General features: G+C 46.3%; 1 protein-coding gene across 7 annotated transcripts in view; it reads right to left on the bottom strand.

The window, feature by feature from the left end:
- Positions 1-13: 13 nt before the first annotated feature.
- TANC2 (tetratricopeptide repeat, ankyrin repeat and coiled-coil containing 2) overlaps positions 14-27,277 on the bottom strand; it is a 369,078-nt gene continuing 341,814 nt past the window's right edge. For 5 of the 7 annotated variants that reach the window (XM_088829199.1, XM_055408159.2, XM_055408162.2 and 2 more), the window contains 8 exons: positions 23,394-23,527; positions 22,301-22,424; positions 16,248-16,423; positions 15,626-15,758; positions 14,142-14,233; positions 12,105-12,251; positions 9,417-9,517; positions 14-7,850 (listed from right to left, as the gene is read on the bottom strand). In XM_088829199.1, coding sequence (XP_088685325.1) covers positions 5,894-7,850; positions 9,417-9,517; positions 12,105-12,251; positions 14,142-14,233; positions 15,626-15,758; positions 16,248-16,423; positions 22,301-22,424; positions 23,394-23,527 — 2,864 coding nt within the window. In that variant the 3' untranslated portion in view covers positions 14-5,893. The remainder of the gene's footprint in view (positions 7,851-9,416; positions 9,518-12,104; positions 12,252-14,141; positions 14,234-15,625; positions 15,759-16,247; positions 16,424-22,300; positions 22,425-23,393; positions 23,528-27,277) is intronic. The other 2 variants (XM_088829197.1, XM_055408163.2) reach the window with 1 other exon arrangement.

The raw sequence follows: 27,277 nt of genomic DNA, 5'->3' as shown, positions 1-27,277 counted from the left end.
ACCCACAACACCGTGTTTTTCCAAGTGTTACCCATTTATAAATAAGTACATTTGCTTTCATACATACAGCTCATTGTACAGATGGCGATCTGTATACATGGGCAGGAAACTGCATTCAGTTAACTTTTCACATCTATCTCACACAGCTCACATGTACAGACAATAAAACTGCTCAAGCAAGTACAGCAAAGGAAAATGTCTTTCCTTATACACAGGGGGCTAGATGCCTCTGCTGGGTGTGGGACATCCCCACTGCACGAGTTCACAACCGTGTGGTGTTCAATATATCAGGATAGAGAACAAACATGCATTGGATAATATACTGTACAGAGAAAGTCCTTTACATCTGAGTTATAGAAAACCTAAAGGAAAACTAAGTGCATTAAAGCTTTTTCCAGCAAGTGTCTTGAAAGGACAGCAAAGAGGAGGAAGAATCAAAATCATGTTAGTACAAATCACTCTTTAATTGTAGACTGTACAGGTCTGTACTAATTAAAATCATCTTGGATTTGGAGGAGACAGAACAGAGACAAAGATGCTATGCTGGATGGAAAGGAGGCCATGCCTGAGAATGGCACCTGCCCTGAGCCTGACGAGGAACTGGCCCCACTCAGCAGGAATCAGCCAAAGAGGAAAAAAATAGAAATGAAAACAACAACGCCCCCCCCTCCCAAAAAAAAAAAACAACCTGAACTGGAACAGGAAGTGTAACTTACAGGATTTCCAAAATAACCTGTGAAGGAAGCAGAGATCTGGAGCCAGCATTTCTAATTTTTTTTCCATTAAGTTGGTTCACAATAAGGCAGGTACATTCAAGTACTGAATTTTCCAGAAATAACTCTGTCTGGTCCTGGGGACCAAAGGGATTGAGTCGAGTACCCCTAACCAGGTGTTCTGGCTACTGATTAGGCAAAAGAAAAATCCAGCCAGCGAATGCTGCAACAACAAAGCAGCTAGGCTCCTTCCTTTCCACAGAGTAGGCATGAAAAAAAAAAAAGGGATGCTGGTCTGCACCTGTGTGTGTCCAGCCAAAATCTGACAGGTCAGCTTAGCGGAATATCACAGAGTCTGCAGGAAGAAATGAGATGAAACGGGTGAGGAAACATGAAAGTAACACTTGATTTTTGGTGTCCAATTACGTGTTCATTTGGTACTGACTTTCAAAGCTCTGACTGTGGCCATCAGCTGGCCACAAGCATCTCAGGGTGGTTCAGCTGCTGCGAGGCATTGGACACCGAAATGCAGGTTACCAACACTTCAGCCCTTGAGTGGTCTGTATTATAAAAGTTGATGAAGACCCAGTGAGTATTCAAGTACCTCTGCACAGTGGCTCCACCAGCCCCATTGTGCTTGTGTCCAGGCCCCCAGCCAGCCACCTTGTCTTGGGAGCAGCCAGAGCTGAGTTCAAGGCATTGCATGGTGAAGGTTTCCATGACACGTCTTTGTAGGTAGCTCCTACCCCTAAGCCCTTTGTTCATTGTTGTTAGTCATGGTAGATGGTCAGTCTGGAATTCCTAGAGGAGAAGGAAGAGAAAGCCCTACCTCCCAGCGCGCACGCCACCACCCCCGGGCAGCACAGGCCTGGTGCAGGAGCAGCAGCAGCTGCCTCTGCGGGGTGGCTTTTCGAGAAGTGGGCAGCCCAGGGACAGACAGGTGGGGTGGGGGTGGTGAGGCTGGGACAGGATTGGGCACACACTGCCCCATGGGGGTGCCTGTTCCATTTTTGTGGCAAAGATTCAGTGAGCAACGGGTGTTGTCCAAGGCAATTCTGCAGTAGAAAAATAACTATCTTTGAATCGAACCATCCAACTGTGACACCTCTGGAGTTATAAAAGCTGGAGGCCCAGAGGAACTGAGAGGGGTGCTCATGGGGAAGGGAGGGGTCTTCTACATTCCCATCCACCCACCGGAGAGAGCAAGGGAGATGCGGTCAGCCTACCCCCAGTCTCTGCCTGGCTGAAGGTCCAAAGCAGGTAGTGTTCAAGGAGCGCATCCTGCCACAGCTGGCACAGACGTGTGAAGACCCCTTTCCAGGCCTTTGTTCCCTCCTTCCTGGATCCTCTGAGCCTATGGGCCTGCCTGTTGGCTTGGCTGTGGCTCCCAGAGATGCTGCCATTCTTTGCTACCAGGCAAGCCTGGTGCAGAGCCACAGTGACACCTAGTGGTGAAGTGTGGTGAAGCAAGGTGACATCCACAAAAAAAAAACCGCACTGTGACTAAAATCTAAGGAAAATACTTATGGATATTAAATTAGATACGGATTCATTTTTCTATTGGGTACATCTCTGGGATATAAAAATACCAATATTTAGAGATGGGGGTTCATAAACTACTGTACAATATAAGGACCGAGAATACCTTTCTCTAAGCTGTTTACAGTAACTTAGGAAAAGTGTTTAATAATCCAGGCTTAACTAAATTAGCAAACTCATATCTCTGGACAACGACCTTGGGTACTGTACATGATTCTAATTCATGGAGTTTTCCTGAGCCTTCAAGTTATACACGTCTAGAAAGAAGGGCACGTGGGAGAGGGGGACGGGAAGGGTTTGTGCTCTATTAACTTGGGACTTTTAATAGCGCACGTTTGCAACCCGGAGAAGATACAAGAGCAGATACAAAATGGTCTCCATTTTGTCCATGCCAAATTCTCATGTTACACAGGGTTTTCCCTTTACTTTGTAAATAAACATTAATTTTTAATTGTTAATTGTGTACCTTACTGATCCAGTAAATAAAGTAACCATGTCTCAGGAGTCCCTAAGAAAATTGCTGGAAAAGCACTTTAAAATCACTGCAAATATTTTTTTTTGTCTTTAAAAAGTCTTAATCTTTTTGATGCTTATATACAAGTTATTTCTTGTGCTATAAATGTGATCCACTGCTTGCTTGCTTTCCTTTTTTTCATCCCTTTGAAAAATACACTAAAAGACAAGGGTGCTTTTGCTATTTTCTAATGAAGACATTACTCACACTTAAATATCCAGTTATTTATCAGAGTTACAAATTCAAACAATAAAGTGCACCCATTAGAGACATGATGTGATGGAAACCCATTAGTGCAAGAATTGTGGGTGAGTGGAAAGACGATTTGATGAGAAACCTGTAAGCTGAAGTTTGTCACCGCTGTCTCCGTCTCAGGGTGATGTGAAGTGGGTGAGTGGAACTTACCAGGTCGATCTGAAAAACTTCCCCCCACCTGAAGCCAGACATTGATGCCAGCAAGTGAGGGGGCATCTCTAAGATACAGTACTAAGATCATCCCATGGCAGTGAAGTAGCAAAACAGGGCACAGGCAGTCTGCTTACAAAGAAAAACTTCGTCTCCTGCTCCAGTAAGGTCCAGTTGGCATTTTTTAGTCAAAAACAACTGGCGCCCAGTAGTGGTATTCACTCCCTCTTACAATGGCTACAAAAGAACTATATTTTGACTGTTGACAGTTTAGGTGTTTTGTCCAATAAGGCATGGACTCTAAACCCGTCTGCCCTAGAAAATCCTAAGAGACATGCTCGGGAGAAGTGGCATTGGTGGCATATTTATAAAACAGAACCTGCTCACCCACCCAGGCAAGAGCAGGTGGTATGTGTGGTGCTGTGAATAAACAGGGGCACTTTTCTAACGGACACTGAGAAATTTTCAAAATGCGGCAGCAGCTCCTCAGTGAGAGGTGGTTAAGAAGGGTGAGATGCAAAAAGCCCAACAGGGCTGACTGAGACCTGGACAGAAAATGCTGAGAGGCTGCTGGGCTCCTGATCGTGGACTGATGCTACAGCTGTACATTTCATCATCTTGGTGAGAGAAAGAGAGAGGAGAGAAGAGACACTGATGTCCGCTCTGGGCCAGCTGAGTGGGAGACAGTCCTTAAAAATCAGAGAGTGGACAGAGTCTGGGTCTTGGACCAGCCCTGCCGTTTACTTCCAGCACAGAGACACACACATCCTGGCCTGTTCCAGGCTTGGGGGGTGGAGGGGTGCATCTATTTGGCAGAAGCTATGTTAGTACAGAAGTGTTTCTGATTTCAGCTTCATGGTCCCCATGACTTAACGATTCTTTCAGAGGACACTTAGTATTACAAACAAGTCTGGTCACATCTGGATTTCTGTTCAGGAAACTGTCCTTCCTGTAGCCCTTTACTAACAAGAGCAGAATGATTCCTGGTAACAGAGAACAAATCCCCTTTTGTTTAGTTTCAGTTGTTTAGTTTGTTAATTTAAGAGCTGATGTACAGTTGCTACTGGGCCTGTGCTAAGGCTTTGGTTCCAGGGTTCTTGTTGTCCGTCGCATGCTGGCCTCAGTCACTCAAAAGGACTGGTTAGCAAATGACCACAAGACACAGGCGATGGGTGCAGGGTTATGGGGTCAGAAGGCTTACTGTCTGTCTCAAGTTCTCCCACAGAGGGCTTAAAGGGACTCTGTCTTCACCCTGAAACACTTCACTGTGTCTGGACTTTAAATATCACTCCTGAGATGTCCCTGGCATTCGAGTGGTTAAGACTCTGCACTTCCACTGCAAGGAGTGAGGGTTCAATTCCTGGTCGGGGAACTAAGATGCCACATGATGAGTGGCAAAAAAAATAAAAACATCCACTCCCCCAAACACGCCTACTTAGAAAAAAACAAAACAAAACAATTCCTGTAATGACAGATTATGAAACTACAGATCTTGAAACTACGGTGGGTGGAGTTACGACCACATCTGCCATGGAATGCAGTGGCCCTGGATGCAAGCTCTGGGAATCAGTCTTAAACCATCCCCAGAGGACTCAATTTCGTTTTTAAAAGGAACCAATTCTTCACTAAACCATCTCGGTTAAAAAAAAAAAAAAAAAGAGGGCCAGGAGAACAAAATCTGGCTCTAGGCAAAGATCCAACTAACAGGATTACTACGCCAGTCAATCTCTGGAGAGAACGTATATACTTTGCGTGGAATACAACACTCAGTGACACATCAGGAGCTAACAAATAGATTTCGCCAAGACAAGAACTTTCTACAGCCTTTCACTGAGAATTCAGGACAGTTTTTTTCTCTCTCTCTCCCCATATACTTATTTATTCTCTCCCCCACCCATGGAAAATCAGTAGTGTTTAATGGTTAATTTGGCTAAAAACATAAAAAGAATAGCTCGCAGTGAAGCATTTTAAAAATACTATGATTCTCATCCAATTTCTTGGGCTGACTGAAATATTAAAGGGCTGGTTGTTTCCTGAATGTTCCTACCATGCCTCTTGGGCAATCTATGGAGTGACATTTCAAATAACTGTATTGGTGTTTTCTTATTTCTTCTCTTTCTCCTCGATCCTTTACCCCCATAGGGACACCAGCGATAATCTAAAGGAACATTCTAGACTTGACAGCCGCTGGGACCTGGCGGTGGGGGGGGTGGGGGGAGGAGGCCACGGCACAAGAATGCCTGGGGGCTGCTATTTGGATAACACTGGGTAAGAATGCAAAGGCAGAGGGGCGTCACACTCTTTCTAAAAGTTCCTAGAAGAAAACGAACGCGAACATCTCATCTCATTTTCATAAAAAAGGAGAAAGACATTTTACACAACAAGAACATCTGTGAAAGCGATTGTCTCGTGGAAGAAGCCGACCAGTGCATCTTATCTCCCTGGGTTGAAGCACGCGGGCACAGCAATCTCCTCGCTGGCGTCTGAAGAGAGGGAGAGAGCGTGTGGCTGGGGCACGGAAGAAAGAAACCCAAGTTCCGGCTCCCTGGAGGCCAGCTTCTCAGTCGGCTGCATGCAAAGGATTTCGGCATGTGGGCTGCCACCTCTGAACACCACGCAGAAACTACATGAGAAATTAAGCCAGAGAACTACCTCGGGTGTGGGAAACCAAGCCTGAAGATGTGCAGTGAAAACATATGGGTCTCACTCCAACACACGTCTTTTAAACGTTAGACTCCACAAATGGTCTCTTTGGTTTGATAGGGGATGTCTGCCCTTGTCGAGAGTCCCGGGACAGCTGTCTGTACAGGTTGTCCTGGTAGGCCTGAGCCACAGGGAGGGTCCGAGCCACCTTCACGTCGGGGTACGAGGAGGCCTGGCTGACTCTCTCTAGCAGGTCTCCACGCGACCCGTTGGCCAGCATCCCGTGGGGGCTGTAGTAGTCGTCCTCCAGCAAATGGCCGTTCTGTGCATTGTTGGTCTTGTTGTAAAAGGCGATGTTGCTGACAGGCGACGGCGGGCTGAAGGACTCGGGCTGGGGCAGGCCGCCTGGAGACGTGGGACTGAGAACGGTGTCCACGGACGACACCGCCCAGGTCCGATTCTGCTGGTGAAGGTGGGGGTACTGTTGAGTCCGGGCCGTTTTATCTATGACCCCCATGAATGGTGTGGTCCTGGATCGGGTGGGCTCACTAGGGTAACCTCCCTGTGTGGGAGACACTGGCGACAGCTCGTCACATGACCTATCGTACGCCGGCTTCAGCGGGATCTCCATCTGCTGGATGGAGGAGGACGGCCGGAAGGTAGGGGTCAGGTTGGAGGCAGATGAGATACTATTGCTAGATGGAGAGAAACGCAGGCCTACGCTCTGGGAGTGCAGCAGCGGCCTGGGAGTCGGAGGGTGGGGTTTGATTTCACTGGGGTTGACACTAATAGGTCTTCTGATTAAATGCGACACGTCAGGGGAGCCCAGTTGGCTGGAGGAGCGCTCCAGGTCTAGTTTCGAGTGGCACACTGGGTAGTAGGAGGCGGACTGGCTGCGCCCAATCTGTGGTGTCTGGCTGTATCTCACGCCACCCCGGTAGGCGGAGGAAGGTCGCTGGGGGAGGTCTTCTTTGGTCAGCCCTCCATGCTGGCAGATGGCGCCCGCACTCAGGCTGGCCTGGACGTGCTGCACGGGTCTCCCATCCCCTACAATCCCCCCAATTGACCCCTGATACACCAGCCGGCTCTGACTCACTCCTATGTCTCCTTGGGAAGACTGGTATTTACTGGCCATTGAATGGGCCACTTGACCATAGGCCCCCGTGGAGATGACGGAGCTTGAATGCACGGCTGAGCTGGGCTGGTTGCTCCTCACGATCTGGGCTTTGGCCGGCTGGAGCCGGAGCCCAGGCTGGGGCACGGCCACGGGAAGCTGGGGCATCTGGTAGGGCCTCTGGGCCATCTTGGACAGCGGAGATTTCGGTCTGCCAGGAAGCTGACTCACATTTGTTTCTTGCTGATAGCGCACGGGGGAGCCTGACTGGGAACGATAGACACTCATGCTTTCCGCTGGAGGGCTGGCCCGGTACTGGGGGCCTCTGCGGAGAGGGGAAGGGGGCGGGCTCGGGTATTCCTTGCCTGGCCCTCCCACAGGAGGGGGGCTGAAGCGGTAGGAGCCGCCCTGATGAGCTGGGGAAGTGTGCGGGGGACTAGGCCGATAATGTGAGTTCTGGTGAGTTGGAGAGAGTGCGGGTGAGCTGGACTGGTAGCTCTGCCTGGTGGGAGAACCTATGGAACTGCCGGACCGGAAGTCGAAAACCTGATGTGAGCCGAGGGGCGAGCCGGAGACGTAGGCCGAGTCCCGGTGGGCCGGGGAGGACGGTGGGCTCTGGATGATGGGGAGCCCCTGACTGGGCCGAGCCTCCGTTTGGAGGCCGATGGACACGTTCTCCACGTCCTGTTCCAAGAACTCCTCCTCGAGTATGTCCTGTACGGAGTAGATGTCTTCGTGCTGGGGTTCAGGCTCTGCTTCCTCTGGGAGCTGCTGCTGCGGAGGCTGCTGTTGCACCGGTGGCTGCTGCTGCATCTGTCGACACTCCTCCTCCACCCGCAGCAGAAGCCGCTGGATCTCACGGTTGTTTGGACACAGCTTGATGGCCTCGTTCAGGTCCTCTAAGGCTGCTGCAAACTGTCTGCTTGATGAAACGTAAACACAGGAGCTGGAGTTATTCTGAATCACAGGAATCACCAGCTGAGGACCTGGTCACGGTCTCAGAGGACCGTTCGCGCCTGAGTGGGGTGGGGTGAGGGTGGGGGACGTCTGGGGGTTTTGGTTGCATCTGATTTGTAAGGAAGGAAATAGGCAGGCTGTCATTCCGGAAGAGCCCAGAATGATTCCCTAGCTCCTTCAGCCTCCATCTTCCTTCTGGCCTCTCTGGGATCAGTGGAGAAATGTCCCCATTTGGTTCAGTCCAGCTAGGCCCTTCAGGAAGTGTCTCTTAGTGCTCAAATGCACACCAGGTAGTCTGAGGGTTGGGTGGGGTTGTCATTTACAGGGTCACTGTCAATTAGCTTAGGAACAAATCAGTAACTACGATATTAAAGAATCTTGCTGATCCAGCAGAATTTTTTCTTCACATTTTGGCTCCAATTTTCAAGCCTGTTCCATCCCAGGCAAGAACCCTGTCCTCTTCTGCCCCGTCTACCTCTTGGCCTGCTGCACTGTGGCTCCTCCACTCGGCTACGGCAGAGCTGGGCAGGTATTAGGTTTGCTGACTAGGAAACTCAGACTGTCGTTTACAAACAAGGACACAAACTGTCAGAAATATTCCCCTCTGCTCTGTCAACCTTGCCCAGAAAAGGGGCAGTTGGCCTTGTGAGGAAGGAACCATCCCAGAGGAAAGAGAATCTGATAGTTCAGCTGTGAGGCCTCTGATGCCCCACCTAGCCAAGACTAAGATCACTGCCACCGTCATCTCTAGACTTAACCTGGGTCTGATTTTCAGGACAATACCTCCCTGGTTATGGACATGAACCTGAAGCAGTTCTTTGACAGGCAGAGTTGGGGAGAAGGGCAGGGCGCTGGGCAGGTGGCATCAAGAACAGGGATCAATGATCTATAAAGATCACTGATGGCAGTTTCTAGATCTTTCTGGAGCCTTTCCTGCCCCCTGGGCATGAGGGATGGGGTTTCTCTGGGGCCCTCGCAGTCCTGGCCCCAGGTCCTCCTGTGTTCCATGCATTTATGGTGTGGTGCTGGGAGGGGTGGGTAGGTGAGAAGGAGGTCTGATGCTGTCAGACTGGAGGGGAGCCCCAGAAGGAAGACTAAGTGATCCAGGGACCTCCCAAATGCCTGTAAGCAAAGAAAGAGGAGTCTGTGATATGTGACCCATCATACTTTTCCCTCTAGAAGGGTTGGGAGGATATTCTGCTCTCTCTCAAGAGACCGGTATCTCTTTCTGCTGTCTGTTTTGGGGGTTAAAAAAGCGACTGAGAGATGGCAGAAGCCTCTTGAAAGAAGGTGCCATTCTCCAACAGTGAAAAGGCATTTTTCCCCCACATAGATTTCCACAGCCCCAAAGGTATGCCAGCTGTAAGATGCGCTCTGTGCTTGGGGTGGGTGGGGGGCCGTCCCCACAGCTTGGCCCTGAGAGTCCTCGGGGACAGACACTTGGTACAGATGCCCCCGGGCGGCCGATGTCACCTTGGCCAAGTTTCCAGAAAGAGACCTCTTGCTCCTCACCCTCTCTCTCTCTCCTCACCTGCTGCTGCGTTTGGCCCTTGCTCTCGCATAGTAAGCTTCATAAGATTTCGGTTTCAGCTCCAGGGCCTTAGTAGCAAATTCCTCCGCCATTCCAAAATCCTGTCATTACAATAGGTGTGCAAATGAGTCATTGAAGAGATATGAGAAATAGACAGCTTGGGAATAAAACAGATTATAGGTACATTTCTTTGACATTTATGGATGGGGCACCTGTGATTCTTGACATGCCTGGCATGGCTCTAGCCATGTGGCCCAAATGCAAGTTCCTTCGGCCTTTTGACCTGTGTGGCCCTGCAATGGCTCCTGGGGATTTATCTGCCCTAAAGGACAAAAATGTTTTTCGTCTGCCCTCTTTCTGCCTTTGGAACAATGTTCTTTCTGTCCCAGAAGCCAAATGTCAACTCACTGAAGCTCCTGAATTTGGAAACCTGAACTCTTGTTGCACACCAATGTACAAGGCACACACACATGGGCATCTCGTGTGGACCCTCATCCTACCCCCCCTCTTCCTGCCTCCCCCGCTATTCCTTGGCTTTAAAGGGGCAAGAAAAATCCAGGAAGATGGGTTGTGTGAAAAAGAACTGACTGGCTAAGGAGGGTAGACGGAGGAGGGATGTCAGGCAGGCTTGGGTTCAATTCTCAGTTCTGCTCTGTAAGCCTGCAGAGCATGCCATGTGTTTTCTCATCCGTACCGACCTCCAAGGGAGGACTAAGCAACAAAGCATTTGAAAGTCCCACACACAGGAGACGCTCAAGGAACGGCAGTTTCCCTTCTGTTTCACAGAGGATTCTGGGGCCTGCTCCTTCTCTTAACTAGTTCCTTGCTTAGGAAACATTTAAGGTTCAAAAAACCATTTTGAAACAAGAGAGAAGCTGGGCTGTGACTGGGGTCTCTGCTGTCACCTCATCTCTCGATCACTGAGGTTCCTTGGAGGAACATGGTTTCATTGGTCTTAAGAAGCCCTGGAAACAGGAACCACGGCAATGAAGCCATCATTTTCAAGACACCCTTACACACTAAAGGGGAAGGTTTTCTCCTCTTTAATATCAAAGCCATAGGACAGCACAGTAGCCTCTGGTTAAGCTTGTGATTCCTAAAGCAGAGCAAAGGCCCTGTGGTGGAGGTAAAAATGAAAAAATAAAGTTAACAGGCAACTTTTTACCGAAGTTGACAGATTTCAGGTGGCCCTGGGAGGCAATCTGATGTGATGCCTAAGAGAAAATCTCCTATCTTATAGCATCGGCTTCCAGCTCTACTATTTCCAACCTAACCCGTTAATTTTTTCTTTTGTGATGATCATTATTTCTGGGATGATTATAACTTTTTAAGAAGCAGAGTATCTGTGAGGCATAAAGCGGCCAGTAGGTTGGTGGCAGCTTTGGAGCTTCATCTCATGCTCACTAGCTGGAGCTGTAGGAGACCCTCGGTGCTCTGCCTCCTGTTTCACGTCAGAACCTCACTGCTTCCCCCTGAGAACCTCCACCATGTCCCCGTATTCCTCAGCACCTGGAAAAACTCTGCCTCTTAAGGCATTTCTGTGCTCTCTGAGACATCCGAGTCTGCTTATTTATCAGGGCGCTTTTCACTCCAGCTTTTAGATGGATGATCAAAAGGTCATTTTTCTGGAGCTGACAGCAGATCTCTTGCCACAGAGGCTATAAGGTCACTGCTGGACACTTGAGTTCTTTATTCTGTTATTCAAACGTTCCTGTTTGGCTAGGATTACTTTTGTCTCCTGAGGAACCTGAGACCTCAGGCTGGTGGATGTCAGAGGTTCCTGATAAGAGCCTGGCTATTCCTAGGATCTGAGAGAGGGTTCTTGGCTCAGCAGTGCCTGCATATTAAGAGGGCAGCGGCTGAGGGCATCACAGGGTGTATCGAGGCAGGCAAGAAGAACCAAGGGCTATTTAGGGGATAATAAAGGACCAGGAGGGGTTTCCCTGGTGGACCTGCCAATTCAGGAGACGCAGGTTTGACCCCTGGCTCAGGACGATCCCCTGGAGAAGGAAATGGCAACCCACTCCAGTATTCTCGCCTGGGGAAATCCCATGGACAGAGGAGCCTGGTGGGCTAAAGTCCATGGGGTTGCAAAAGAGTTGGACATGACTTAGGGACTAAAATAATGAACCAAAGAACCAGGAGTTCTGAGACTCCTTCTGTGATAAGAAAGGACCTGGCATATTAGAATAAAAGGATGAGGAAAGAAGTGAAAGTTTAAGATTAGCCTTAGACATTAAACCTTGAAGTCCGTGGTCCTGAGCCCTCTTTTCAGCCCTTCCTTAAATGAGGAGGGGGTCTCCCAGGAAGGAAGGGAATGACTACAATTGTATCTAATTGAAGCTGAGAGTTCCAGGGTCCACTGTGCCCACCTTTTCCCAAAGACCAGAAACCTGACCTGGGGGGCAGGGCAGGATGATGACAAGTATTCCAATTACTTGCAGTGGGAATCAGGAAAATTCAGAAAGCTACAAAGTGCCCACAGAATTCATTTTTTACAGTTTGAGATACAAATTGTAATACTTAAGTCTTGATTTCTTTCAAATCGCAAATGTCAGTGCTCTGTGAAGGACAACCAAGTTCCAAATGGGGCAGACAAGGATTTTGGGGGCCTGGTAAAAGCCAGGGCGTGACATGGATAATCAACTTTCAGGGGTGTGGAAAGGAGCTGGGATGAGAGGCACTTACGTTCATTTTCCTGCGACATCGAGAGAGGTTGAGGAGGAGAGACACCTTCAGCTCCCGGAAGGTTTTCAAGTCCTCACCAAACCCTTCTCTAGGGAATTTCTTCAGGGCATACTGGTAGCGCTGGGCGGCTTCCTTTACTTTACCTTTCTAGTGGGAGCACAAGATGGCAAAACACACTGTTGGTCTGCTGAGCAGCTGAGGAAGTCTGTTCCCGTTCCCGTCCTTTCTCTGTGGTTACCACTCAGGGTTAGCCCTCCCCAACTCCACCCCAGTGATGCAAGGACAAGGTCCCATCTTTTCCACTGGAAGCTCGCCTGGCAGGCAAGGCGTGGTGAGGGAGATTCCCAAGACACAAGCCAGAAACACAGAGCCTTGGCAAATGAAAGACCTGGGGCCCCAGCTTCCCAACTGAATTCCCAAACGACTGATCATACTCATTTCAAAGGAGCCTGTTCTTGGTCCAATCTTTCTGGGACACAGCATTTCCTAGTCCTGATCGCTCCAAGTTTATCACTATTTCTTGACCTTTGGCTTATCTGGAAAACTCTTTTTGTTCCACCTTGCCAGTCCTCTCGAAAAGGCCATGCTCTTCCTCACAGAGGATGTGGGAGCTAAACCAGTCTATCTGTTGCTTCCCTAATACTACTGATAAAATAGTCTCAGTGAGTCTCTCTGGTTTTGGAAGAGGCACGGGGTACAGTGGAAGTAAAGAAGTGAGACTGAGAATCTGTGGTTCCACCTGACTGGGTAGGAGGCGTTTTCCAAGTAAATCCACGAGTCACAGGGACCTGGGTCACAGGGGCCTTGAACTTTTCTTACATTTTTCTTCTGAAAATCTGTAAGCAGAGCCCAGAATGGTGCAGGAGGCATCTCCCATTCTGTTAGCTCATCTTTTTATTTCTTCCATTCTTTCTGTGTAGTTGTAACTCCAGCCAGAGACCCTGAGCTTATATTTTCTCTTCCACTGAGGACAGACTTGGAGTCTTCCAAGGCAGAATTTTGGGTGGGAACAGGAGTAGCTCTGGCTGTTCTCATTAGGAGGCAGGACGCCTTGTCTCAGGATGCCAGAAGTTATGTCATAAATAGGGCTTAGGTTCTTGACAGCACTGCTATTCTCAAGTCCATCAACATGACACCTAGAGAGGCCCTTCTGTGAAGTCATGTAAAATCAAGACTGGGCCAGAGCTCAAGTTTCTCAGAAGCCTAAGGGACCTAGATTATCAAGCTTTCACGCAACGGTCCTCAGGAAATACCACTCTACTCACAGGAGCTCTGGACTACTTACATAAGGCGGAAATAACGTGTATCACAGTCATTTCCTCATCTCTTATCTCTGGGCCTGGGCATGTCTCAGTGACACCCGCTGCCAAAAGCTGGGTTGGATTTGTATTTACCTTCAGGAGGAGAAGGTTCAGCTAGTCCTCATACAGTGAAATGACTCGGACATGGAAAGTTCTTAATGGCCTTTCTACAGCCCCTGGGAGTTTGTGTGTGTTAGGGTATGGAGCCTTCAGCCTGGCTTGTGAATACAAGACTCCATATTTTTTTTTGTTGTCATTCAGCAAATGATTTCAAGTAAATCTGTAACTGCTTTTTGTCTCGGTTTCCTTATCTTACTCAGGGATGCTGATAAGCTATTATTACTACAGACTTTTAAATCTACACATATAGTGAACATAAAAGCTAAAATCAATGCCTCTTGCCTGCAGACTGGGAATATCTGCACTACCTATTTTTCTTCTCCTTGTCCCATGGTTTCCAGGCTCCGATAAACAGATTCCATGCAGAATCTATGGCACCACCTATCAGCGACCAGGTAAAAACCAGGTCTTTAGATTGATCAGCTGTGGGCACATGTAGGCCCATGTTGAGAAAGCAAAAACCTGGGATCCTCAGCTTATGAGCCCTCCACTGAGGGATGGCATTCTCCTGATGACTCTAGAACCAAAGAGGAGAACATTCTACCAACACTCTGGTGAAGTCTACGTGCAGGGAAGAGTCAGCAGCCATCTGGAGAAACCTCCTTCTTCCCCTCACCTTATAAAACATGTCCCCCTCTTCCATCAGCTTGCTCAGCAGGATGATCATGATGTCTGGTTTGGAGGTGGCCATCGCCCATGTGGCTGGACCTGTAGTGTACAGGATGCATGATGGGTAAAAAACTCATACAATGTAAGGGTGGTAGGAAGCTAGGTGAAAAAAATACCCTTGGGGGGATTTCTGCTGAGAGAACAACTTGCTCCACAACACTGGCCTCGTCTTTTAGAACTGGGAGTGTCTCAGCGCCTCCCACTGCCAAGAAGCCACGTTGGATTTGTATTCACCTTAAAATAAGAATCTCTGAGCAGTCAGAGTCTGCACCATCGGAGGGCAGCAGAGCCTGCGTGTTGTATTCAGGCAGGCGATGCTTAGTCTGGAGTTACTTTAAATAAGGAACTTGGGAGAAAAGGGTTTACGTTAAATGTCACTGTAAGGTTTAAAAAAATCCAAAAAGGGTAATTTATTTAAGAATCTGGGACTCAAAACCCCCAGCTGTTCAGTCTCTTTAATTTTTAAGCGTGTACTTTGCAGAAGGGAAACCATGAACACTTCTAAAGGCTCCCTTAATTTGTAAGTACCAAATAGGACCCCTGGGATTCACACTGAACTGTTCCAGTGTGAAACAAGCCATCGTGACAGAGGACCACTCTACCCACAAAGAGAAAGAAAAGGTTAACTCGATTAGTTTACAGATGCCTGAATTATTTACCAACTAAGCTTTTCTGGGTTAGTTATCAAAAGTTCAAGTTATTCTCTACAACAGTCATTTAAAAAAAATATCTTCTTTTAAGGTGAAGTAAATTAAAAGATTAGAGGTGTTGGGGACTCATGCAGGCTAAATCAAAGAGGAGAAGGCAAAGCTGACCAAGCCATCAGACCACGCCTGATGCTGACAGCGGTGAAATATACCTCGTGGGCGACTCGGTAACGTCTGACAACCTTCAAAGAAAGGAGAAAACAAAAAGTTGTAGGAGAGGAAAAAAAAAATGGATGAAGGTGAAAAAAAAAAAAAAAGAAGGAAAAAGCAGCAGTGAGAGGCAGGCAGCAAAAAAGCCAGCATATCAGCCAACCCTCGTCTACGGGTCCGTGGGAGGGGCAGCAGAGGGGACAGCAGCCGCAGGGACCCTAGGGTCCGAAGCACATACAGAGCAGGGCAAAGCGAAGGCTCGCGGCAGCACAGGGATCCAGGATGCTCACAGGGTGGGGCTGCTGCTGAGGCAACAGCGCTGAGACGCACTTAAGATTAGAGCAGCCTCCTGGCTAAGGCGACTCGGGCATGGCAGATAACCATGTGACTTTGGACACAGGGTAGTGTAGACCAGGGCTCTTCTCTGGGCCAAGAGTCTGTTTACTTGGATAATAACTGGGCCCAGGCAGAGGGGAGACTGTACACGTTCACACTGAACGCCCAGGGCAGCCAGACAACTGGGCCAGTCTGGCCGCTGGGCACAGATGGCCAGCACCTTCCTCCTTTCTCCTACCTATCTTGGCTCCTTTCTTCAGAAGGGTGACAACAACAGAAGTGTTCCGGCACCCCACAGCCCTGTCCAAAGGGCGCATTCCGCTGTAGTCCACGTGCTCGATCATGGCCCCGTGATCCACCAGGAACTGGACCTAGGACACGATCAAGCAGCATGGTCAACCCAGGTGTAAGGGCTCCAGCTGCTGCCTGCCCTTTAGTAAACTGCCGGTGTGAACCCAGGGTGGTACAGCTATAAAGAACCCACCTGGCAATGCAGGAGACATGGGTTTGACCCCTGGGTCAGAAAGATCCTCCAGAGGAGGAAATGGTAATCCCGTTCAGCATTCTTGCCTGGGAAATCCCATGGACAGAGGAGCCTGGCGGGATACAGTCCATGGAGTAGTACAGTCAGACACAATTGAAGCCACTGAGCACAGCACAGGTGTGAACCAGGTGGGACAGTGCTGGTATTCCAGGGCCAGACCCCTGTTCTTGGTTTTCAGTCGTGTTTGGAATATTCCTGAGCTCAAGCAAGTATAGATCTGAGAACGTTATATCAGGAATCATCAACCCCAGACAACACTGTGGATGGAGAGCCTTCCCTCCTCCTCCCACCCTGGGGGCTGGTTAAAGGTACTCACCACCTCAGCGTCACCATAGAAAGCTGCTAGATCCAGTGGGGTGCGGCCGTTCTTATCGGCGTGGTCAGTGGCAGCTCCGTTATCCACCAGAGAACGGACCACCGAGAGATGACCCTTCAGACAAGCCCAGCTGAGGGCAGTCAGTCCTTCTTTGTCCATGAGAGCGATGGAGGCACCTACAGAGCAAACACATCACAGGGCTGAGGAAACAGGAACAACAGGAGCATTCACAGCAGAAGCGAAAGCTGGGTTTTAAGGTGTGCGCATGTGCTCCGTCGTGTCCGACTCTCTGTGACCCCATGGACTGTAGCCCACCAGGCTCCTCTGTCCATGGAATTCTCCAGGCAAGAATACTTGAGTGGGTTGCCATGCCCTCCTCCAGGGGATCTTCCCAACCCAGGTCTCCAGAACTGCAGGCAGATTTTTTACCACTGACCCACTTGAGGTGTATACTTGGCCAAAGCACAGATTCTGCTTCTGGTGTGTTATCTTTTAATAAAACTGTTAACAAAACTGCCGCCATGAGTGGTCAGTAGAAGAGTCCAGTTCTCTGGGCATCCTAGGTTCTGTACAGTCTCTCCTGAAGCTTACTGTCTCTCCTGAAATTTCACTGCTCCCCTGTGAGAATCCTCTACTTTGGCCAAAATGGATGTGCTCCCTGTCTTGAGAATCCCCCACAAGTGTTCCTGAACCCTCACTTCCGGTTACGTTGGTCCCACATGTTGACACCTTTTCTTTCCTCATATGGGACTTGCCTCACTTCCGCCATTCTCTAGGAACCATCTCAAACCTGTCTCCAAGAGACCTCTCCTGTTCACTCTTGCCTCATCTTGAATCTGCCTGACACCTGTCACCTTATACTGTTATTCATCTTTTCTTTTTTTTTTAAATGTATGCCTATTATATGTAATAAATTCTCAGGGAATGTTTTCTGAACTCAGCAAGTCTTTCATTTTTAATAGTATAAACTCCTTGAGAGATTCTCACAGAATAAGAAGCTCAGAACATGTTTTTCATTAATGATAGCACCAGGCCACCTTCTCCCTCCTTAGAGTGGGAGGGAAATGGACTCAAGGGAAGAGGCTGGGCCCAGGCCAGGAAGGGAACTAGGAGTTTAATTAAACTAGTCAGCCTTCAACAATTCCATCCCCACTTGCTTTGCCTATTTTATATTCTGCATCTTCTTCCCGTCAACATTTCTCTAGGAGCAAGCATACTTGACACATTGTTTTGTAATTAGTCTAAAATTCAATCTACATTTGGTCCTTAGCCTAGGTTGTAAGCTCTTGGGTGGCAAAGAGCCTGTCATTCCCTTGTGGGTTTTGAAGAGTACCTAAGGTGACTCTTTCCACACAGTTGGCATGTCATGCTCACTAACAAAATGAGATCAACTTACTGCACACACAGTACACTTTTCAGGCTGCCTCCTTGCTGGATATCAGATCTGATTTGGATGTCAGATTAAGCTCGGGACCTGCCACAGCCAGGCTCTGGAGCGCCTCGGCAGTCATGTGGCCTATCCCCTCTGTGTCCTGAGATGTCAGATAACCAGATTCTGGCTTCCCGTGACAGGATGAAGGGCTGGATGGTACCATATTTCTAACCCTGAGGAGAGTCATCTATGTACTGGGTCCTCCAGTTTGTGACTTAAACACTGATTCTAACATGGAATGAATTTGAATATGGGACAGAATCTAAGGTTTCTCAGATGCAGCATCTATAAATTTCCTGGACAGAGTCTCCAGTGGTTGAATAAGCAGAATAAGAAGGTTCTGGATGTATATTACAGATAAACTGATTTTTACAAAGATGAGGGAAGCTGGAATTCAAGAAAAGGAGATACATATAAAAAACATATTACTCAATTTACTCTGAAAATCCAATTTGAAACCTTCTTCTTCTCTCTTTCCTTCTCCTAGCAGTTAATAGAATCGCAGTTCTCCCAAACATCTATTTACTTATTTTAAAACTTTAAAAAAATTTATATTGGAGTATAGCTGATTAACAATGTCATGATAGTTTCAGGTGGACAGCAAAGGGACTCAGTCATACATACACATGTATCTATTCTCCCCCAAACACCTCTCCCATCCAGGATGCCACATAACATTGAGCAGAGTTCCAAATGCTACACAGGAGAACTGTGTTGGTTACCAATTTTAAATATAGCAGTGTGTAGAGGTCCATCCCAAACCAAACCTCAATTTTAGAACTTTGTGGAGTTCTAGTCAACTAATCTATCCATATGTCCTACATATGATCATCTTTATATCCACGATCTTTTTTGCACTTCACACTTCTGTTCTATGCTCACTGCCACTGCACCTGGATTTGGCATTGCCTCTCATCGATGCAATGACAATGGCTTCCTAATTGATCCCCAGGTCCACTATCATCTCTCCATCAACTCAACTATTCACACTACTGCCGGATTTTTTTTTAAAAGCACAACTCTGGCATTGATTGATTCCCTTTTAAAACAATCTTGAAAGGCTCCCTGTTGCCTTCAGAGAAGTCCAAACTCTTTTAATCTGTTCCTTTTCTTAGTATAACTTTATTTACTTATTTATTTTTGGCTGTGCTGGGTCTCTGCTGCTGTGCAGGCTGCTGTGCAGGCTTTCCTCTCGTTGTGGAGAGTGGGGGCTACTCTCTGGTTGCAGTGCTCAGGCTTCTTATTGTGGTGGCTTCTCTTGTTGCTGAGCACAGGCTCCAGGGCAGGCAGGCTTTCAGTAGCTGAAGCTCCTGGGCTCTAGAGTGAGGGCTTAATAGTTGTGGCGCATGGGCTTAGGTATTCCTCAGTATGTGGGATCCTTTTGGACCAGTGATCAAATTAATGTCTCCTGCCTTGGAAAGCAGATTTGGATTCTTTACCACTGAGCCACCAGGGAAGCCCCAATCTCTTCCTTTTCAATTTCTTTCCACATACGTTTCCAACAGTCCTCATGTACATCACTGGACAACTTACATATTTCCCCAGTCTTGCTGTGTACCTGTTCCTCTTCTCTGATCTTTCACTTACATTATATCCCCTCCCTGAATACAGAACATTTTTCCTACTCAAATTTCAAAGTCTGTCCTGTTCTAACTCAAATACCTTTATCAGCACACAGGATTCTCTGCTTTTTAAGGCAGTTACTTATCTTTGTTTCATCCCCTCCTTGCCAGATTATAGACCCTTTGAAGACACAGATTATAGTGTATTAATTAAAAAAAAGATCACAGTTCCTAACACAGCGTTTTGCAAATAATGTAGGCTAAATATACATCTGTAGAATTCGTTGATTGAGAGAAAGTCTCTGATTTAAATGTGAAAGAATGAAACAGTATGGAGATCAGAATTCCTGCAGTGAAGGAGGACAACTCTATGAAATCTGTGTCTGATGATCTTCTTTTTAAAAAATATAATTTATTTTTAGTTGAAGGATAATTGCTTTACAATATTGTGTTGGTTTCTGCCATACACTGACATCTGATGAGCTTCTTCTATGGGTGTGCGGCAGACCCTGTGCGGTCATCTACCGCTTATCTGTGGTGAAGGGTCTTCCCTTTTCCAGCAGACTTGGGTTGTTCTGGGACATTTACTCCTGCCATGTCTTATCCTGAGTATCCAGGCATACCCCCCTTGCTCCCCAACACCCATATCAGCAGAATGAAGGATCAGTCAGTTCAGTTCAGTCGCTCAGTTGTGTCTGACTCTTTGCGACCCCATGGACTGCAGCACGCCAGGCCTCCCTGTCCATCACCAACTCCTGGAGTTTACTCAAACTCTTGTCCATTGAGTCATTGAATCAGTGATGCCATCCAACCATCTCATCCTCGGTTGACCCCTTCTCCTCCTGCCTTCAATCTTTCCCAGCATCAGGATCTTTTCAAATGAGTCAGCTCTTCGCATCAGGTGCAAAGTATTGGAGTACTGGAGTTTCAGCTTCAACATCAGTCCTTCCAATGAACATTCAGGACTGGTTTCCTTTAGGATGGACTGGTTGGATCTCCTTGCAGACCAAGGGACTCTCAAGAGTCTTCTCCAACACCACAGTTCAAAAGCATCAATTCTTCGGCACTCAGCTTTCTTTTTTTTTTAAATTTTTATTTAATAAATTGTACAAAGCACAATGCCATAAACAGTTAAAATTTCACCAAATGAAAAAAATACTATAGAATACACAGTTGCAAAAAGCTAAGTTATTTTACAACTGCCTCAAGCTGCAAAAAGAAAAAAACCCAATGCCATACCTAAGTTATCCCTCTCTCAAAATAATGCCATTTATATTATAAACCACGAGCTCCCCATCAAAAGACAGGAACTGCTTTTGTTAATTCATATATATATATATATATATATATATATATGACTGTATCACTTTGCTATACACCTGAAACAAACACAACACTGTAAATAAAATACAGTATAATACAAAATAAAAATAAGTAACAGATCTTTGGGGCTTTACACTGAGCTAGAGTTCCTATCAGAGGGATAACAGCACCACAGCCACACTGAATCCTCATGAAGGAGGCACACAAATGACTGGGTTACAAGAGTTACAGGAATGAGAGCTGCTCACTTCCCAGAAACCATAGCTCACAGAAAACCAACAAAGGCACGAGATACAGACCATTCACTTATGAATGTGTAAAACTCAAGAAAGTCCACATCACTCCTACAACATGTTGAAAGTGCCTCAGAATTCACACAATACCAACTTTCTCATGGTTCTGATGGTTCACTCAGCTTTCTTTATGGTCCAGCTCTCACATCCATACATGACTACTGGAAAAACCATAGCCTTGACTAGATGGACCTTTGCTGGCAAAGTAATATCTTTGCTTTTTAATATGCTGTCTAGATTGGTCATAACTTTTCTTCTAAGGAGCAAGTGTCTTTTTATTTCATGGCTGCAGGGACCATCTGCAGTGATTTTGGAGCCGAAAAAAAAAAAGTCTGCCACTGTTTCCACTGTTTCTCCATCTATTTCCCATGAAGTGATGGGACTGGATGCCATGATCTTTGTTTTCTGAATGAAAGATAGATACTGTGAAACCAGGTTGGTCCGTTGGTTTGTACTAGGGAAGCAAGACCCACTTTGCACATGGGGAAAACAGTTCTCTGATTCGAACCCACTTTTGTGAGTCCGAGGTAGTGAAGACACATCTTCGGGGGTGAGAGCTAAAGATCCAGTAAGTCTCTGACTGAGCTGTAATTTGCAATCTGAGAACAAACCTTGCCTTCTTCCCACATCAACTACCCTTCAGCAGCTCGAGCCTGGGCATGATTTTCAGGAGCTTGTTTTCCTTGAAGCGTATGCACTTGTGGATATTAATTATGAATGATGGATGATCAGATCCAGTTTACTCATAGGGGAGGCTCACTGGGATGGGAGTCAAGGTTGGTCACAGTCACACGAACTCCTGCTTCAGTGAAACACTCAAGCTCCACTAGGTGGTACTGCAGAGTCAGCGACTGGAGCTTCTCTACTACAGAGGTTCCTGCATCGCTCATCACTGGTCTGCAGAGGTGACTCAGGTCACAGCCCTTGAGGGGAGCCTGGAATACTCTGGATGGTGTGACCACAATCTCCTTTAACTCACCTCTCACTCACCAGGAATATGTGAATGCTGGTAAATGTTAAAGGGAATTTATTACAATTCATTTGCTTCCTTCGGATACAAAAAAAATAGTTATGCAGGCAGACAAAAGAATTGACAAAGTTAAAGTCAAAATACAGTCTCTGAAAGATGAACATTTATTGAGTGCATATTAAAAACTTCAAAATTGGGAGAGTAATAATTTGAATTAAAGAACTTATACTATGTAAATTTGATAAGGATACCAAAAATCCCTCAAGCCATAAAGAAATAGAGAATGTCAGAATTAGAAAGGCACCATGTTAGAATTAGAACACAGAAGAGAATAGAGGAGATAGACTTTCACTTTCTAATCAAGTGGATTAAGAATACTCATTCTTAACACCTCTTGGAATCCATCCCTGGAAATCACGAGCTTTGGGTTTTGATGGGTACTGACCATCAAGCTCTGGCATCCTAAGACTGACCTTGAGCAAGGAGAAAGTCCACAGTTCCCAGGTGGCCTTCAGAAGCCGCCATCATCAGGGGAGTACGGCCCTGCTTGTCCGCCATGTTGACATCAGCTCCGTGAGTAAGTAAAAGATCAACAATCTGCAGGGGCAGAGAACGGGGGATGGATGAGCCAGGAAGTGCTGCTGATCAGACACATGCATGCCACCCCCACACCATGTGAGTTCCCTGCAAATCACCTCTAACGAAACTTGCCACTGCAAGAACCCCTTCTAGTTCCTGCATGGCCTAGTACCGTGGGATTTGATCACTGACTTTCTTAGGGAGAGCCAAATGAGAACTCAACTCTAAATGTCTGGCTCAGCCACTAAGTAAAAAAAAAAAATTCAAGATTAACAGAGGCCAAGATATAGACTAAATAACCCCATAATGGAAGAACCAACACGAGTCACTGCCTATGTCAGGGTCATTTTATTGACTTCCAGGTGTTGCAAACCTGTCTGCAGTGAATATTTACCACTGAACAGAACACAGTAAAGTGCCTCTCACAACTCTTCAGCACTGTTTGGCTCCTAGGACACTCAATTTTTTCCAAAGATTATAACCAATATTCTTTCTTTTCTGTCCTACCCAGAATTTAAACATCTGGAAAGATCCCATAGCTATTAATACAATTCATATTTGTTGTTTTTTGGTCACTAAGTTGTGTCTGACTCTTTGTGACCCTGTGGACTGCAGCATGCCAGGCTCCTCTTGTCCTTCACTATCTCCTGGAGTTTGCTCAGTTTCATGTCCATTGAGTCGGTGATGCTCTCTAACCATCTCATCCTCTGCTGCCTCCTTCTCCTTTTGCCTTCAATCTTTCCCAGCATCAGAGTCTTTTCCAATGAGTTGGCTCTTTGCAAATTTACATACATCACATTTTCTTTTTGTAAGTTAGAGACTCCTGCAAGTAAGTGGTTGGCAGGCATCTGCTGAACCTGCCAGAGAACCTGTGGATGCTGTGAAATAACCAGTCAAAAGCAGCCAGTCCTTCTATCCAGTACAGATCATCAGGATGATTCTGCATACTGACTTTCTGACACAGTCTCAAAGTAGCTACTTGCTTACCTGCCAGTGGCCTTGGCGAACGGTGCTGAAGAGGGGCACGGCTCCTCGGCGGTTGGGCTGGGCCACAGCTGCCCCCTGTTCCAGGAGCAGACGACACACCTCTAGCTTGCCCCTTCCGGCTGCAGCTGTCAGGGCTGAGGGTAGAAAACGCAGAGTGAGGACAGGGGGGTCTCGCCCTCTCCAGCCCTCTGCCGGAAGCAGGGCAGCATACCTGTGTCTGATGGATGTAATTGCTACTTTACCTCCAAAATGATGATTCTGGCTACTCTTGCCAGGAAGGAAATTTTCAAAGAAAAATAATGCATAAAACCACATTTAAAAGGGCTTACATATATGGAGACAATTATGATAATAAATTTATTGAAAAATCACCTCTGACCAAAACTTACCTGGTTTAATTTATCCTACCCAGACTATCTTTTTTCAGCTTTCGACTTAACTCTTTTTTTTTGGTTCCTCCTTCCAGCTACAAAACTTTCACTGGTATATGCATGGGTAAGACTAAAGAAAGAAGGGTATTTGCAGAGGAACACTTTTTTTTTAGAATTAGCTAGGAACCACCTCTGGGCCAATTTCTACTTCTGGGCCCTTAAATTCAGAGAACCAAAGTCAGAAATGGCAGCCTTAATTTTGCTGATTTCTTAAATAACAGTTTCCTGTATTGCTTTTAAGAGAGTTTTTAAAATAAAGATATATAAAAAACTGTTAAAAAAGAAACTTCAGTCTAAGCTTTAGGCCAGTTTTCATTCCTTTTCTTCATCAGTTGAGACAGAAGTTTCTAGTACATGTGCAACCATTTTTATATGAAGGTCAAAACTGTTCAGGGTAAGTCTTAAAGATGAGTGAAGAAATATGACAAAGGCTCTTTTCTTCTGAAGACATAATAATGAAGTCACAGATAAAAAGCAACCATAGGGAGGAAAAAGGACACTCCGTGTGCAGGAAGAAACGTAAACACTCTTCTTTCTGTGTTCCAGTCCACGTTTATGATCTCTGATAGAGTGGAGATCTGAAGAGTGCTTATTTCACCCTCTGAGTGCTATTTCAACAGTAGTAAGAGGAATTTGTCGATACACCTTCTACTAAGTCCATATTTGAACAAATACGTGTTTGTCTCTTTCTAACCAGGGATTTCAAACGTGTACACCTAGTGTTTTAAATGGATGAGGGTAGGGAGGATGGTAAACATTGTCAGAAAATGGCAGGAGTTGTGCTTTTCAACAAAGAGGATGGAGACCTTTTTTCCCACCGAGACTTGAAAACCTGATGTGGGCATCAGCAGGCTCTTCCTTTCTAAGGGCCACCTACTCCAGTGGCAAATCAGAAGAAGATAATACTTGGAAGGTGCAGATAGGATTTCAGTTTGCAAATGTTGGGATCTAATCAGGGAAGTAATTGAAATTCAAACCAAATGGTCACTTTTTTTTTCATCTAAGCACAAATTATGGCATTTTGTCTTTGAGATTGGCCAAATTTATCCACAAGTGACTCATATGCAAAAGCAAAACTACCTGTAATTTTCTCTAAGTTAAATCTGCAAAGAGTAATCTTTTCCTTCCTCAAGGATAGAAGGATGTCTGAAAGAAAATGTGACTATTTTAGAAGATATACTCATTCTTAAACTAGATATATGTAGGCCTTCTCTTATGTGTATTTTTTGTTTTATTTTGGCATGCTTAACCTAGGTACTTCTGTTCTGTTCCTCACAGAAGGGCAGAGGCTTCCTTCTGTCTGAGGTGAGGGTCATTTCCAATTGAGTTACAGGTACGGATGGGTTTGACTGTTTACTTGACAGAGAAGTTTTGTCTCTTGTTCTTTAAATCAAAGTGATATTCCCTCTTTCTCAAGTTCACATTTCTAATAGTTGAGGGAAAAAGAAAAACCTTCAGTTCCTGGGTCAGAACATAAGAGGAGCTTAAGAATCTGATAATCATCACAACGTATACATTGTTGTTCAGTCACTGAGTTGTGTCTGACTCTTTGTGATCCCATGGACTGCAGCACGCCAGCTTCCCTGTCCTTCACTATCTCCTGGAGTTTGCTCAAACTCATAAGATGGTGACACCATCCAACCATCTCATCCTTTGTCTCCCCCTTCTCCTCCTGCCCTCAACCTTTCCCTTACACATGTTGTATGTCAATTATATCTCAGTAAAGCAGGGGGTGGGGGGTTGGAGAAAGAACTTGACTGGTTTTGTTGCTTGTTAGGAACCATAAGAATCATCTCGTTGGTACATAAAACAAGGGGTTTGAAAAATTTCTAACTCTCCCAAGTTTAAAGCAGCTGCTGGGGCAGGGTTGCAGCAAAATCTCCATTCAATGTCTTATATATTGCGTGGCGCACATGTGTGCAAATACATTCTTTTTTCCAAAAGAATTTATAGCACTCTGGAGAAAATACACACAGTATTTTGGAATCAAGCCTCTCATCAATAATGATGGCTCACAGAACACAGCTGAAAATTCACAAACAGTGCCCATCCTGAAAATTATACTTAACACTGTCCACTCTAATCTGAAGTCATGTTGTTGGGACTGGCCCTTTTCAACCCACTGGACAACACATTACATGAGAGGGAATGTTCCATTCGGCCTTTCTCCTTGTATCATCTCTGCTGCTTAAGTTCTGATGTCATTTGGCAGGAATCTCCTGCTGATAGCTGGACATGGTCATTAACACAGCTGGCCAACTTGATCTCAGAACAACACAACTATGGAAAATTGGGTCTGTACTTCTCAAAACACAAGAGCAAGGAGTTGCTTTGGCTGGATTTTTTATATGAGTCTTATCAGAAACTGTTAAAACTTTTTGAAAGAGAGACGATTAAGGCAAAGCCAGTTCTGTAAAACAACAAACTGCTTCTTAGAGCAAACATTAACAGCCGGGAGCCCAATCTCTTTTCCTGAGAGACCAGTAACGGAATTTGTTCCCTGGCTTGTCAGCATCTGATGAGATTATCTGACCAAAATGGTCCTTTTTCAAAGGGAAACATTTAAGGAGTTTGAAGAGACAGACAGGATGCAGCTCAGAGTTGAGGAAACAGCCAAACTCTGCTTGGATGGGATAATGCTGATGCTAAATAGGAGGCAGAGGTGCAAATGGTTCTTTTCGTTTATCTTTTGTCAACCTTGAAAGAGTACAGCACAGACAGGTCATGTAAGACCAACGGGCTGGAGGTGGTCGGGGAGACATAAACATCACTGCTATCCAAAACAACGTTCATTAGGTAAGCATTTATGGAGCTGTTTGTCAGATCCTGTCTGCTCTCAAGGAACTCAGGGTTGCGTAAGGATAAGAGACAAATAAACAAATATACTGCTATACAGTGTGATAAACACAAAAGAGATAAGTCCATGGGGGCTGTCTGGAGGTGACACAGAGCAAGAGTGTCTGGGAGGGTCTCCAGGAAGAGATGACAATCTGAACCAGATGCTGAAAGAGAAACAGGGGACTTATAGGCAAGGGCAAGGAGAAGCTTTCCAGGCAAAGGGCATCCATGTGTAAAGGCACCGAGGTTGGGACAGCACGTTTACCGTTACTGGAGAAGACAGGCAACAGAGAAGCCTAGAGATCATGACTGTTTCTTTTCTATGCTAGGTATTTATTTTTTTGGCTGCACCAGATGGCATGGAGGATCTTAGTTCCCTGACCCCAGATTGAACCTGTACCTCCTGCAATGGAAGCGTGGAGTCTTAACCACTGGACTGCCCGGGAAGTCTCTTTATGCTACATTAAAGCTACAGGTGGTCAATGAAGGGTGGTAACCAGGAGAGTGACATGGACAGATTGTGGCTTAGAAATATAACTTTGGTTGAAGTCTGTGAGATAAGTCACAAAAGGGTACGGCCTGAGATCAGATCAGCTAGGAGGTAGTTGCAATAAA

Source organism: Moschus berezovskii, chromosome 20 (assembly GCF_049115385.1).
Source record: "Moschus berezovskii isolate FMDL1 chromosome 20, NW_MosBer_1.0, whole genome shotgun sequence".
Lineage (NCBI taxonomy): Eukaryota > Metazoa > Chordata > Mammalia > Artiodactyla > Moschidae > Moschus > Moschus berezovskii.
The sequence above is the reverse complement of the archived record's forward strand: the minus strand, read 5'-3'. Positions and strand labels throughout refer to the sequence as shown.